The 14,723-nt window shown below is 46.4% G+C and overlaps 1 protein-coding gene across 1 annotated transcript in view; it reads left to right on the top strand.

The window, feature by feature from the left end:
* The window catches only part of ACO2 (aconitase 2), a 31,787-nt gene extending 17,519 nt beyond the window's left edge, over positions 1-14,268 (top strand). The window contains exons 7-18 of the mRNA XM_006123968.4: positions 144-248; positions 1,420-1,511; positions 2,135-2,240; positions 3,326-3,483; positions 5,630-5,703; positions 6,464-6,575; positions 7,206-7,328; positions 7,660-7,815; positions 9,391-9,582; positions 11,012-11,144; positions 13,276-13,397; positions 13,793-14,268. Of these exons, the coding sequence (XP_006124030.1) occupies positions 144-248; positions 1,420-1,511; positions 2,135-2,240; positions 3,326-3,483; positions 5,630-5,703; positions 6,464-6,575; positions 7,206-7,328; positions 7,660-7,815; positions 9,391-9,582; positions 11,012-11,144; positions 13,276-13,397; positions 13,793-13,930 (1,511 nt within the window). The 3' untranslated portion in view covers positions 13,931-14,268. The remainder of the gene's footprint in view (positions 1-143; positions 249-1,419; positions 1,512-2,134; positions 2,241-3,325; positions 3,484-5,629; positions 5,704-6,463; positions 6,576-7,205; positions 7,329-7,659; positions 7,816-9,390; positions 9,583-11,011; positions 11,145-13,275; positions 13,398-13,792) is intronic.
* Positions 14,269-14,723: the final 455 nt, after the last annotated feature.

Genomic DNA, 14,723 nt, shown 5'->3' with positions numbered 1-14,723 from the left:
TATTTGGACTCTTAGGTTCCTATGCCCACCTTGCCCATTTTGTCCTGGCCTTGCTGTCTACACCATAATTTGCTTTTGTTTGAAGAGCTGAATGCGTTTGGATCCTTTGCTTAGTATGAGTCTTTCCTCTGGCCCTCCTCTAGGAATGGCAACTATCTGTAATATGGGGGCAGAGATTGGTGCCACCACTTCCCTTTTCCCATACAACCACCGGATGAAGAAATACTTGAGCAAAACTGGACGAGCTGGTAAGAGCTTTGGGGGAGGCTGGTGGCAGGGTGCCCATCTCCTCTAGCTTTGGTGCTCTGCCTTCTAGCATAGAGGTGGTGCCTACAGAAGATAGCACCTTGGGGAAAGTGGGGATACCTTGTGCTTGTCATCAGCATCCATGGAAAGGCTGGATTCGGGAGAGACTTTCATGGGCTCTACAGAGGGTTCTTGGTCAGATGAAAGGATGTTCTAAAACTCCTTTGAGGGAGGCATTGGATTACCTCATTGACTCTTCCTATCAAACACATTAGGAACCTGTTACACCTGCTTACTGTACCAGTTATAAGGGAAGAGTTCAAGGGTGTGCACAGTACAAAAGGCCAGATAAAATATGTTCACGGAATGGTGGTCACTTGGGTTACATGGTGCAGGTGGGAAGATCAGCAGTAGGGATATCAGAAGACAACTACATGATTAACTGATAAGCCTGGACTTATGAGTTGTTGTCAACTACACAAATTCTTCCCTCCCTTGTTGCTTCTATCAGTAGCAGCAAGGGTTGGGGAGGCAGGAGTTGGTGGTGTCCGTGTCCCCGTCCCCCCCCCCCCGATTCCATGCTCCTGACTCTGATAGAGGCAGCAGCATGGAGGGTGAAGGAGGCAGGCGGGAGCCAATCTTGTGAGGAGCTGGCTTAAGTGGCTTTCCACATGCCGGCTCTGTGGACCTGCCTGCACCCCTCATTGCTGCCTCTTACAGAAGCAGAAGTGAGAGGGGCAGACAGGAGCTGGATCCTTCCCCTAGCACCTGCTCTGCAGTACTGCCTGCCTCGCCCCATCCTGCTATCTAGCAAAGGCAGCAGAGGGGGAACAGGGGAGGCTGCTGCAAAGCAGCCCCTCTCTGCGGTGAGCCCAGGCTCTCCACAGACAGAGGCTCTGTGGCAGCAACCCCTGTCCATGGAGGGCAGCAGCACAGAGTGGCAGAGAGCTCCCTAGGAGTGGGGCTGGGAGTGCAGTGGCTGCCAGCCCCACCCATGAGGATTATCAAATAGTTGTGTAACCAATAACATTTGATGCTGTTAGATATGTTAGCTAGTACATAATTTAATTAGCATTTAATGGTGTGAATAGCTCACGGACAGTGCACCTTAGAACAAATGGTGTACAGTCTCTCCTGACCTCTACATTTTCCAACTTTCCTTTCATATTTCAGAAATTGCTGCTTTGGCAGATGAATTCCAGGAACACTTGGTACCAGACACTGGCTGTAAATATGACCAGCTGGTTGAAATTAACCTCAGTGAGGTGAGACTTGTTTCACTGCCTCATTCTTCTTGAACATTTAGATGCGATTTTTTTTTTTTTCCTGGATGAATAAAGGGCAAGAATCTAACATGGGGTATTTAGCACCCTAAGGAATCCTAGGCACTTCACAGCTGTCATAAAACCATACAATGCCTTCCCCAAAACCATATCTCTAAACTTAAATATGACACAGCGAACAAGGTGATAGTTGGGAAGGCAGCTGAAGCAAGGATGAGGTTTTACAGCAAGATGCTCGTGTGATTCGATTCAATTCAAGCAAGGTCTGTCTTGGTGATGCTATAAAATTCTCTTTCTTAAACAAAACACAAATAAATTCCAAAGCCTGTCTCCTGACTAAATCTCCAGAGCTGTTTGCCTAGTAAATTCAGTTCCTTGTTCCCTCAGGTGTTTCCTTCACCTGAATTTAGGAAAGAGCTCTCTTATATGCTGACTTCTTCCTATTCCTGAGGTGCCTATAATTGAGAGCTCCGTTTTAAAAACTCTCCAGGTCAAGAGGACACTAATTATTTTTATAATTATTTTGATTAGGTAAACTGGCATTTTATTTTATTGAATGGGGGACATGCTACATATTTTTCTGGACTTGTCATTGTTTCTTAAAGCTGAAACCACATATCAATGGGCCTTTCACGCCAGACCTGGCACACCCGGTGGCAGATATTGGCACTGTGGCAGAAAAGGAGGGCTGGCCAGTGGATATTAGAGTTGGTGAGTAGTCTGTTTCCTGGCCTGCATTTTTCCCTGATAGCTGACTCTTCTTGCCTCAAGAGGAAGTAGCTTGCTATCGCCATTCAGTGTAGGCCTACCTGACACTCTGTCACCTCCTCTCTTTTGGTATAAACTTGCTTTTTCACAGTCTGGTCTCCTCTGAGCCCCAAAATTTGGTCATTGGCCCAGTTCACCAAGATCATTCTAAATCTGCTGGCCCATAACAGAGTTGAGTTCTTTCTCTCATTTTCAATATAGTAATATGCTGGCTGTTTTCTGTCATTCAGACCCTGGACCTTTAAAAAGATTACACTTCAGTCCTCCAGACTGGTTACTGGCTAGTGTTACAGATGATTCTTCAGATCACTGAGATTTGGAAAATTTGTTTACTTTCTGCATTTGACAGCACTCTGGTGTCCAATCTGTTTCCCATGTTCATGTTTCTCTCACAGCAACAGGAGAGAGCCTAACACAATTCAAGAGACTCAGATCTAGTGAGAATGTCTTGTAGTGAGACTCTAAAGATCTCAATTTATTAAAAAGATTGACAGGTGACTTAGTGTATAACTTCCTTCAAACAGAAAAATACTGGATACCAAAGGGCTCTTGAATCTAGTGGGGAAAGGCATAACAAAACCTATGACTAAGAGTTAAAGCCACTGAAAAGAAATTTCAGTGAGTGTGGTTAACCTTTAGAACACACTCCCAAGGGAAGTGATGGATTCTCCATCTCTTGATGTATTTGAGATTGATGCCTTTCTAAAAGTTATGCTTTAACCAGATGCAAGGTATAGGGCTCAGTAATGGGATAACTGAATAAAACGCTGTTGTTCCTCTCAAACAGGAGAGGAAGTTCTTGGTAGCTTTAAATTCTATGAATTTTAAAGTGGTGGATTTAAAACTACAGACATTGGCTGGGGGGCTTGGGGTAGGTAACTTCGTAACTCTTGTTTAGGGTTTTTTACCTCATCTGGGCTTTAGATTAGTGACCCATCAGTGCAGAACACACAGGGAATGTCTGGAGAAAAGGAACTATAATTAGTAGTAAAATGTTTCCTTCCTGTTTGTCAATCCAAACCACACAGGTCTGATTGGCAGCTGCACCAATTCAAGCTATGAGGATATGGGGCGCGCTGCTGCAGTAGCAAAGCAGGCACTAGCCCATGGGCTGAAATGCAAGTCTCAGTTCACTGTCACGCCTGGCTCAGAGCAGATCCGAGCCACCATCGAAAGAGATGGCTATGTGAGTAAGCACACCCACATCCTTTCAGTGCTCAGGCATCAGAGTCTTGAGTTTTCTGAACTATTTTCCAGGAGTGACTTTTCCCACAGAATTTGAGGTGCTGAAGAGTTTCAAATCTTTTCTTGTTGATCCCTGGATGCTGTTTTGCGGCCATCACCTCACTGGTGGGCTGGCTGACTGTCCTGCTCCCAACTTTTTAGGAGCTGGCTTCAGGGCTTGGGTCAGCTGCCACTACCCCACTTTCTCAGCATGGTGCTTCTGTGCCCAAAACAGCAGGGATGGAGCTGAACGAAATTGGAACTGCCAGAGGGGGGGGGGAGAACAACACTGCATGCATACACAGCTACTTCCTACTACCAGAACCCCAGCGTAAAAGCTCCTCAAGATTAAGGCTGACTGAAAACTGTCCCTTAAAGTTATGATGGGGGAGGGGGGGGAAGGAGGGGGAGAGGTAGGACTAATTAGGCATGGCGGAGGGGGTGGCAACCCATGTCCTGATCAGTTAAACTGCTCTAATAAAATTCAAGGCTGACTGTCTCATCCAAACTGGCAGTTCTAGTGAACATCAGCCTTAATTTTTCAAGTGTACACTAGGGATGTGATAGTGTAGTCAATTAACCGATAAGCAAAAGCTTATTCATTAATAGTATAGACTACACCCATTTGCCCCTTTCCCCGCTAGTACATTTTGTAGCGGGATGGCCAACAGCTCAGTTCAATCCCGGACCCGGTGCAAGCCAGGACTTACCCCTGCTGCAGCTCTGCATTTAAAATGTATTAGGAGCCAGGCGGGCAAGCAGCCTGGCTCAGTTTTGTCTCGTGCTGCGTCTGGGAGCTCAGACCCCCCACCCTTGGATAGGGGCTCCTGCCATCCTGCGCTGCTGTCTGTGTATTGTTGGCAGCAGCATGGGTAAAGGCAGCTGGTCCACAAGGGGAGCTGGCTTTTAAACTGGCTCCCCTCACAGACCAGCTCCTGCCTGGCACCCTACGCTGCTGCCTCTGATACAAAAGCAGCAGTGTGGAGTAGCAGGGGGCTCCTTGGCAATGGTGCCAGAGCACACTGGCTGCCAGCCCCACCCCAGGGGACTATAGAATAGTCGAGTAACCGATAAGAATTTGTGGTTAATTGATTATTCAGTTGACCGATATTTAACATCCCTAGCATACACCTCTGTATACACCCCACTTCATATATATGATACTGTGTCTCCAAACTGTCCACTGCAACCTCTTGAGGGGCATCCCAATCTCTTCTTAACAACCAGGGATGTTAAATTGTGTTTAATCAGCTAATCGAGTAGTTGATGGAATTTCCATCAATTACTCAACTAGTCCATAAGGGGGGAAACTGCAGAGCTGCAGTGGGGTTAGCTCCTGGGACCACTGCGGCTCTACCTTTTAAATGCATTCAGAGCCGTCAGAGAGAGGGGCAGCCGGGGGGGGGGGGGTAATGGGACAGGTGCAAGTCGGGAATCAGCTGATTCCTGGCTTGTGACTGGTCCTCCACTAGGCTTCGGCTTCCTTGCCCCTCCTCTCCCCACTGAGGAGATGGTGCTGGGGGGAACTGGCTTTTAAGCTGGCTCCCCCGAGCACTGGCTTCTGCTCCCCAACCCCCTTGCTGCGCCTCTCTGATAGAGGCAGCAAGGGGGGAGGGAGCGAGCGACTAGCTGAGTCACCACTCAACTACCTGATAAGAATATGCTGTCTGGTACTCAACTAGTCACTTATATCCCTACTCACAACCCCCGTTTTTTTAACTGGTTCCTTTTTTCTCACCTCTCTGTTCATAAATTGCTCTGTTCCAGGTATCCTGTATCTTGAAACTAGGGAGTATGCCAATGGTTAAGGGGTAGTTTGAAGGCTTCTGGTCAAATAAACTTAGTACTTAGGGCAAGGTACTGGACTGAGAGGCAAAACTTCAAAGTGGATACAAGATGGGGAGTAGCAGTACAAGTGCCTACCTTTCCTCTCCAGTACTAATTTACAGCCTTTCTTGAATTAAACTCTTATTTCAAACTAAGCATAAAATAAACTGCTTGAGGCTGGTCTCTTGCCAGAAACATGGCCACTGCACTCTGAAAGGCTGGAATGCAGGCTCCCAGGTTGCTTTTTCTGCTGAATAACTGTTCTTCCTTCCCTCGCTCAGGCTAAAACACTACGGGAAGTTGGAGGAGTGGTTCTTGCCAATGCCTGTGGGCCATGCATTGGGCAGTGGGACAGGTAAGGGGGAATACACACAAGCAAACCCCTCTACATCTTTATTTCCTATATCACTTTTCATACAGATTGGTATCCTGAAGCCCTTTCCATAGTCGTTTCCCCCCCCCCCCCCCCCTCGCCTTGAGGCTGGAGCTTCAGCGCAGGTTCCCCCTTGCTGTCCCACAGCAAGGCTGGAGCATGCAAAATTTACTAGGTTGGGCCCTCTGGGCTCGGGTGTGTGAGGTGAATGTGGAGAATGTCTGTCTTTCTCCTTCTTAGTAAGGAGCCACATCCGTGAGGGTTTTTGCGGCCCCCTACTGATTTTTTTTTTTTTTTTTTTCCCCCTGAGAGTCAGTTGCTCTACCCTGTCTATTGTATAGGAGGAGAGAGCCAGTGGCACAGGGGTTTGGAGAGTCTTGTGTTCACATCTTCATTCTGAAAGCTTTGAGGAGCATTGCTCCCCATTCTGAATACTGCGTGCTGCTGGACTATCATTTGAGTAGCACAGATCTGGAGAGCTCAATCTCCCATAAAATATAAAGATGCTCAAGTGTTCAGCAGTGGCTCATTCAGTGTTGCATACTAGAACCTATGTTCCTGAGAGGGATGTTATATCAGTGCTCTGAGCTCCTTCTTGAAGTGCACTGTGGGATATTTTCCACCTGGAAGATGGCACAAAAGCCAGACCCAAGAGGATCTTTAACATCTTGCTGATTCTAGAAGCAACATGCCATCTGGTAGAGTTAGCAAAGCATATTTGTTCCTCTGCATTTCTTTGCAGGAAAGACATCAAGAAAGGAGAGAAGAATACAATTGTTACATCCTATAACAGAAACTTCACTGGCCGCAATGATGCTAACCCGGAGACACATGCATTTGTGACCTCTCCTGAGGTACAGTACGCAGGATGGCAGAAGGGAGCTGGCTCAGTGGAATTACTATAGGAGTTCAGTGCCTGGGGCTACATTGTCTTTGGAGAAGGTCCTGCTTTTTCTGGGTGAAATGTGATTGAGGAGAAATGGGCAGCTCTGATATGGATTGGATGTGACCATGTTCCAAATCCAATGGGATATGAGAAAAGGCCCCCAACGCCCATTGTAAAGTTAGCTTTGATTCTCTCAATATAAGATGCTTACTGAAAAATCAAAAGTCTGGCAGCCCAAAGAATGAATTCTTGTACCATTTAAAATCCCCAAACAGATGCTAAATACTGCTGTAATTCAGGGGTGGTAACTTCCTATTCTGCCTTCTAACTAGATAAGTTAAATTTGTTAATACAGCCCTTTAGTATTGGGGTGCTAGTGAAGAGATTGGTGTTAATTTGTCTTGGCCTGATGTTTGTTTGACTCTGCCCAATAAAACAAGACAAATCTGAGTTCCTATCTGCATGCAGGCACAACTCCATTACTAGTCTTGGAAGCATCAAGACTTCTGGGTCTGAGTCTTGAATGTCTGGCAGAGCTGGGGGTTAAAATAAGAGATGAAGTGAGCAAAACAAGCTTTTAACATGTATACTTTCTCAGATTGTCACAGCCCTGGCTATTGCTGGTACCCTGAAATTTAATCCAGAAACAGACTCCCTGACAGCAGCTGATGGCAAGAAGTTTAAACTAGAAGCACCTGATGCAGATGAGCTGCCCACACTGGTAACATTTCTCTTGTGGACTGAGTTTCTACCAAATGGGGATGAAGGGAGAGATGTAATGTCAGTGGAAATGCATATTACTGCCGGCTAGATATGGTTTGGGGGCTCCTGAGGGGACAACTACCCTGCTATGGGAGTAGAGGGTGACACAGGAAAAGTACTGGGTTTTGCCTAAGGAAGATCTCTCGTATACAAACCACCACTCTATTCCCATTGTTGCAACATAACTTCTGGCCTTATGTGAATATGAAGGAGTGGCTTGTTTTCCTTTCAAGTGCTGCTGAGTGTGGTTGAAGAGCATAGTAGTGAACTCTCTCATGCTTCCCTTACAGGAGTTTGACCCAGGCCAGGACACCTATCAGTATCCCCCCAAAGATATTAGTGGGCAGCATGTGGATGTAAGCCCCACCAGCCAGCGGCTGCAGTTTCTTGAGCCCTTCGATAAGTGGGATGGTAAGGACCTGGAAGACATGCTGATCCTCATCAAGGTCAGTAATTGGAGAGTGGATTGGGGCTCAGGTTTGAAAGGGACTCCAAGTGGTTCCAGAACAAGTCCCTAAAGCAATCCTAGGAATTGGGTGATCTGACTTGCTAGAGAAACTGTTCTAATGATTCACTAGGATTAGCAGTTAGCACAAGTGTATAAAGCATGTGCGTACTCCATCATGAAAAGAGTGGGTGAGTGACTTGTTTTCTTTGTCTGTTCCTCCCCACCCAAACCATACTGTCATAGCTCTGAAAAACTTTAGAGGAAGTAATACCCTCCCATAATACATTGAGCTGCATAATCATGGGGTGAAGATGTTGTCTTGACTGCCAGGTGATCAGTTTATATTCTGAATCATAAGGCTTGACAGGCCTTGTTATGTATTGGCCTATCCTAACTAGTGCCACTGTGTTAATATTCAGAGAAGTGTCTGATTCTCTCACGAGTCTCATGCATTTAATCAGTAATACCCTGCAGCGGTAAGCTAAACAGGGCCATTATGTAGCACATTTGCTGCTGTTCCTCTCTGGAAGTCTTTGTTTCAGTTGAAGGCCCAAGGAATTTCCTCCCCTCCCTGCCATAAACACTTCATTTGTATTTCTGCATCTCTTGTCCTGCATGTCATGAGTAATGGATGGAAGTCCCTTTGCAATAGCTAAACATTGCTCCTGTATCTTAATAGGATGTGACAGATGGAGCTTTTCACAATTGCTGTGAAGGATGAGAGAAATGAAGTCAGCATGAACACCCTCAATTAGCAAGGGGAGTTCAGAAATACTCCTTTTAGTAACTGTGCACTCCTCCTCCAGCATGTTCTCAATTCCCCTTGATGCAGGAAATTTATGCTGGGTTCGTTAGTGTCCAGCGTTGTGATGTAAAGTGCTATCATCAGGTTGTACAGTTCTTGTTTCATCCTAGAGCTTTTTGACATTGGCCCTGAAAATCTGAATTGTGAAGGGTTCCTTTGACTAAAACTCTGGCAGTCTGAAACTGGCAGCTAAACTACATTGTCTCAAAGCTATGAGCACTATACTTAAAGCCAAGAAGGGGTGGACCATTTCAAAGTTCTTGGGTTGGAGACCTTCCTAGAAAAACCAGATGCTGTAGAAATTGGGGTTGTGACTTACAAGGAAGAGTGCCCACATATTAATTCCTTGATGACCCAGTGCCCCAGCATGAAGTTAAGGGACACTGTTCTGCCTCTTGGATGAAATGTAATACAGATAACTTGATTGGTTCCTAATGAACCCATAGCTATGAAGTCGGTAAAAACAGCTGGGTCAGGTGTCATGGCTCAGTTTCGGTTTGGAATTCTGTCTTTCTAAAATTCTCCCAGAAGTTTCAAGTAGAGCTGTTCTTCCCTTCCCCTCCATTGCAGATGCAAAATGATTGCTGCATTTTGTCCCAGAGATGCCTGTGATTCCATGAGGTGTGATATCTCTATGTACATGACTTCTAAAGAGCTTTAGGACGCTTCAGAATGAAAAGTGCTCCAGAAATGCAGTCAGTTCTTACCAAATCTTTCCCTGAGTGAGGAAAAGCCTTCTCTCCTCTTGTATCTCTTGCTACACTCCAGGTAAAAGGGAAATGTACTACCGACCACATCTCTGCAGCTGGACCCTGGCTAAAATTCCGTGGGCATCTGGACAATATCTCCAACAACCTGCTCATTGGAGCCATCAATACTGAGAATGGCAAGGCCAACTCGGTGCGGAATGCATTAACCCAGGAGTTTGGGCCAATTCCAGACACAGCCCGCTATTACAAGGTGAGACTTCCTACTTTACTTTACCCTCTGGCATTCAGAAAGGTGATCTGGATGTATTCTGATGAAAGGTATTGGTGACTGCTTAGATTGGGTGTGAATGCACCCTTCCATTAACATAGCTGTCAGGTTAAATGGCTCACAAGCCTCTCACCTAAGACCAAAAGGAGGTAGTAAAGCCACCTAAGAGCTTTTGGACTGAGTGGGTAGAGGAGCTTGGCTGAGTAGTGCATACATGTGAAGGCAGAAGAGTCAGGATAGAAACGGGCAGCTAGAAAGAGCAGCTGAAAGCACCAACTCTTGCCCCAGAAGAAACCTAAGGAGAAGCTTTTGTCTAAAGTGTGCAGGTTGAAAAAGTGTTCTTGATGTAGTGAGCGAAAGATGTTCTCTGTCGCTTGATTACTTCAGCATTCATAGACACAGGGACTCCTAAATGTATAAAACTGCTTTAGGAATACCAGACTCTCGTCAATTTCTGCTCCTAGCTGGAACATCTCCAGATCCCACACTGACTAGCTGCTTGAGTTGAAAAGCAAGAAATCGGGATCTTCTCTACTGCAGACTAGCATGAAGCAATAATACCCTACCTCACCTCTTAATGTTTGGGCTATCTTCAGGGATCATTCTAGCTAGTGTGTGGCATAACACCATTTTCCCCTCTCTCCCTGGAGGAGAGGACAGCTATTGACTCAAAGGTTTGTGACCCAGAGCTCTCAAATTGATGGGAGACGCTGGCAGGAAATGCTGCTCAAGTCCCTACTGCCCTTATAGTGCAGTTGTGTCTTCAAGCTGTGGTGGAATCTCTCTTCCTTGGAATTTGTTCCATCTGTCTGATCAGTCTGACACTCTTTAAAAATATCTTACACTGTGTCCTCTCCCTCATTTTATGGAAACTTCGTGCTGAACCTGAGAGTGATGGAAACTGCTAGGGTGGTAGAGGCATTTTTTTTCTAGCCCTGCTCAGACTAACTTCACATCTGCTGGAAGAGTTATGGCTCTTGGTAGCAGTTCCCAGAACATGCCATATCTTCCTTTTCTGACCTCTGTTAGCAGGAGGGCTTCCACAGGACAATGACACTGGGGGATTAGTCAGGAAGAGTTGTGGTTGAAACTCCACCTGGGATGCTGAACAATGTATAAGGGTTCCAAAGGAAGCCCAGTTCTGTCCTCCATAGCCATGGATGACGACACCTAGCTCTTTATATAGCTCTGTAATAGAAAGGGAGACAGATGTGGGGGTCAGGGGAGCTCTGGGAAACACTCCTTAGCACATTTTTAATCCGTGGCGCTCTAAAGATCAGAACAAGAGTGTGGTTATGCCAAAAGAAGGGTTACCTGTGCATACTTCTGAGTGCTTGGTTTTGCAACTTTAATGCTATCAGCATAATTTTTGTGTGTAATATAAATAATTTTGTATTGGTTTTGGTCACAGAAAAATGGCATCAAGTGGGTGGTTATTGGGGATGAAAACTATGGCGAGGGATCGAGTCGAGAGCATGCAGCATTGGAACCACGTCACCTGGGAGGCAGAGCCATCATCACAAAGAGCTTTGCCAGGATTCATGGTGAGTACTACCATCGGCACCTGGCTACTGTGTGCCATATAAGGACCTTTCCTTATGGCTTGGCAGACCCGTTCAGCACTTGGGGGCAGGAAAGAGAACAGGATCTCCTGGAGCAAATCCATTATCCATATAGTCAGGTGTCCTGCCAGCAGCTAACACCTGATGCTTAACATTTGACTAGTGTTGCTTTTTCTATTAGCAGTAGCAGTATTTTATTCCAGTACAGGCAGTCCCCGGGTTAGGTACAAGATAGGGACTGTAGGTTTGTTCTTAAGTTGAATTTGTATGTAAGTCGGAACTGGTACATATTGTAGGGGAAACTCTAGCCAAACATTTCTCCAGAGCTCAGTTTTATTCTCCCACACCTCACTTCCCTCAGTCCTTTATTCTCAAGCTGAGGTGTCTGCTGAGAGAAGCCGCTCCGCGTCTCCCTGGTCTGCTGGGGGGGGGCGCGGGGGGGGCGCTAGCTTTGCGTCTCCCTGGTCTGCTGGGGGGAAGCAGCTAGTGCGGGGTTGCCTCACCCCGTTTGTAAGTAGGGATCTGATGTAAGTTGGATCCATGTAACCTGGGGACTGCCTGTAATGTCTAAAGGCCTAATCAAGGGTTGGGATGCTATTGTGGTAGGAACTGAGGGTGCATTTCTCCTGCAGTGAGTTTGCAGTCGAAAGATGTAGATCAGTGTGGGGCAACCTGTGGCCTATTGGGATTCTGTGTGTGGCTTGCCAGGCATCTCATTTACTATTGCTCCCTTGCAGGGTTTCCAGATTTATGGTTTCTCTAAGTTATTGCATTCCCATCAGTGTTTCTTGCTTGAAAAGTCACTAGAGGCACTCTTCTTAGAGGTGGTATGTAAGAAACACATGCCACATGTTTCACTGATCTGCAGACTCAGTTACAAAAGTGTGGCGGGGGTGAGGATGGGATACCAGGTAGTGACTTCTGAGCTCTTTTGTAACTGGCTGTTTGAGGAAAGGGGGTTACTAAGCCAAAGGTGGTAAATAAAATGCAACCATTCAGAAAGTTGTCGGCCATTGAAATGCCACCTGTCTCTTGGTTTTTCCATCTGTTTTAAAAATGTCTCTTAAACAATCTAAGCTTCTTCAGTAAGATCAGCAATGGAACAGAGTGGGGTGTATCTGCTTTCCTCCCTAATTTTGTGTCACTTCAGCCATGTTTTAAAGTTTAAATATGTGCTGGATCTCATACCTGTGACTTCACTCTTAAAGCCCAGATAAAATGTTACCACCCTGCCCCTTAAAACTAAAGCATAGTTTGGGGCAAAACTCTAGCACAGTGGTCCCCAACGTGGTGCCTGCGGGCGCCATGGCGCTCGCAGGGGCATTTGTGTGCGCCCAAGTGCTTGGGGCTGGCCTGGCCCCGGGCACGTGGCGCATGCATGGCGCTGGCCCCGGGAGCACCGTGAATTAGCCACCCGGGCGCGCGGCGCTTGGAGGGGTGCTGGCCCCGAGCGCCCGGCAGCCTCAAATGGTTGGGGACCACTGCTCTAGCAAGACTGTCCTGTTTCATCAGCTGTAATAGATATAAAGGCCTCCAAATCTAAACACTGTATTCCATGGTCAAGCAACTTTGTTGTAATGAAAACATCTGTAAAATCTCATTATGCACGAGATCTTAAAGTCTCTATATACTTAGCATCAATATTTATTTGTACTGCTGTAGTGCCTTGGGGCTGGCTCCAGCAAATTGTTCAAGGCACTGTAGAAACATATGACAGCTGCTGATTGTGATATTCAAATACCAGGTAGTACGGTGGATGTTCTAATACTTCTGTGATGCTGAGCTTATCCATCACATTCCCTGCAAACTTCCCTTCCACCTAACAGTGCTTCTCCTTGTCCACTTGCCAGTGCTATTGAGCTGGGGAAATGAGGAAGTTACTTTCCTCATGCTTGTCAGCAGACTATTCCTGTCCTTTGACTGATCAGAAGAACGAACTGAGAACTGCTGGATAAAACACACTGGCTATGGAGCTGCCATTGCATTGTCAGTATATTATGTTGCAATACCTACCAAGTGTGGGGGGGTGTTTATGCCATGTGGAAGGTTCATTAAACTGTCCTACACCCTTTGTAGTGGGTGATGAACCCGTACTGTACTGTTGTATTTACAGAAACCAATCTCAAGAAACAAGGCCTGCTGCCTCTAACTTTTGCTGACCCAGCTGACTACAACAAGATTCATCCTGTGGACAAGCTGAGCATTGTGGGTCTGGCAGACTTTGCACCTGGAAAGGTAACTGAGTGGTGGAGTTGTAGCAATAAACCAGCATGTTGCTTCCACTGGACTCACTCCCAGGGAACAGCTGTTTCTAGGGGGAGATAAGGTTATGACTAGCTGTTCCTAGAAGGAGTGATGGAAGACAAGCCTAGTGTTCTGAATGAAGTACTTACAAATACGGGAATTGCCAAATGTACCTGAATGGTCCATATAGGTTAGTCCAGTTATTCTTGACTTACCAGTGGTCCAGAGAGCTGGCTCACTGCATGGTGCTGGCCTCAGTTCCTGCTGCCACCTTCCATTGAATATGAGGTGGTAAATTACTTGTTGGTTTTTTCCCCTTTAAGATTGCTGTAGCTGCCACTGAAGTGTAATGGGATTACCAAGTCTCTTGCTTCCCTCCTCTCTAGCCCCTCAAATGCATCATCAAGCATCCTAATGGGAGTCAGGAAACAATCGTGCTGAACCACACCTTCAATGAGACACAGATAGAATGGTTCCAGGCTGGTAGTGCCCTGAACAGAATGAAAGAGCTGCAGCGCCGCTGAAACACCTGTATATACGCACAGTGGACTTGGCCCTAACATCTTCATAAAAGTGCAATTCCATGGCTGTTGGACATAAATGTCTGATCAAATGTAACCATAGCTTTTTTTTTTGGTAACTTGACTAGTTCACTGACACTGAACAGGAAGTGCAGCTCTACGTGCTGCTGCTTGGTTTCCAAATTCCCTAGCTCTTTTCATTCAGATTTCACTTGTATTTATTTTTGAAGACAACTGCTCAGTTGGCTTTTTCTGCCCAATCATTTCATGGATGGCTGAAGAAATTAGGACTCTTGGTTCATGTGAAATTATAAAATCCCAAATAAAGATTGTGACTGACATCTCAATTGTATTGATGTTTTTGACCACCCGCTGCTTTCTGCATGCGAGAGGTTGAAGGTGGGGCTAGATAAAGCTGCAATTCTTTCAGAGGTTGCAGAACTCTGATTTGGTGACTTGCTGTGACCTCTGATTTCTGTAGCAGCTGGGGCAGTTAACCTTATGGCTGTCTGAAGTTAGGACCAACTGCTACGGTGCCCCACGGCTGGCTGCTGTAACCTGGTTGCTGCTAAGGAGACTGGGCTACTGGCTCTGGATTGCCCAAGCAGTGGCAGGTGTCTGGTTCCAGGGAGCACCCAAAGCAGCAGTTTCCTGGAGGCAACCCCCTCCACCCTGAGCCAGTTTGGGCAGCCCTGGGAACTATGTAAGCAGTGCTAGTCCTAAGAACTGCTCAGAGTGGACCGGGGGCAGTCGCGGGGAACATGTGACCTGAATAGTAGTCACGGTGCTGCCCTGT

Source organism: Pelodiscus sinensis, chromosome 1 (genome assembly GCF_052426305.1).
Source record: "Pelodiscus sinensis isolate ZL-2025 chromosome 1, ASM5242630v1, whole genome shotgun sequence".
In the NCBI taxonomy this organism is placed as follows: domain Eukaryota; kingdom Metazoa; phylum Chordata; order Testudines; family Trionychidae; genus Pelodiscus; species Pelodiscus sinensis.
Note: the sequence above shows the minus strand (reverse complement) of the source record. Positions and strands in the feature narration are given on the sequence as shown.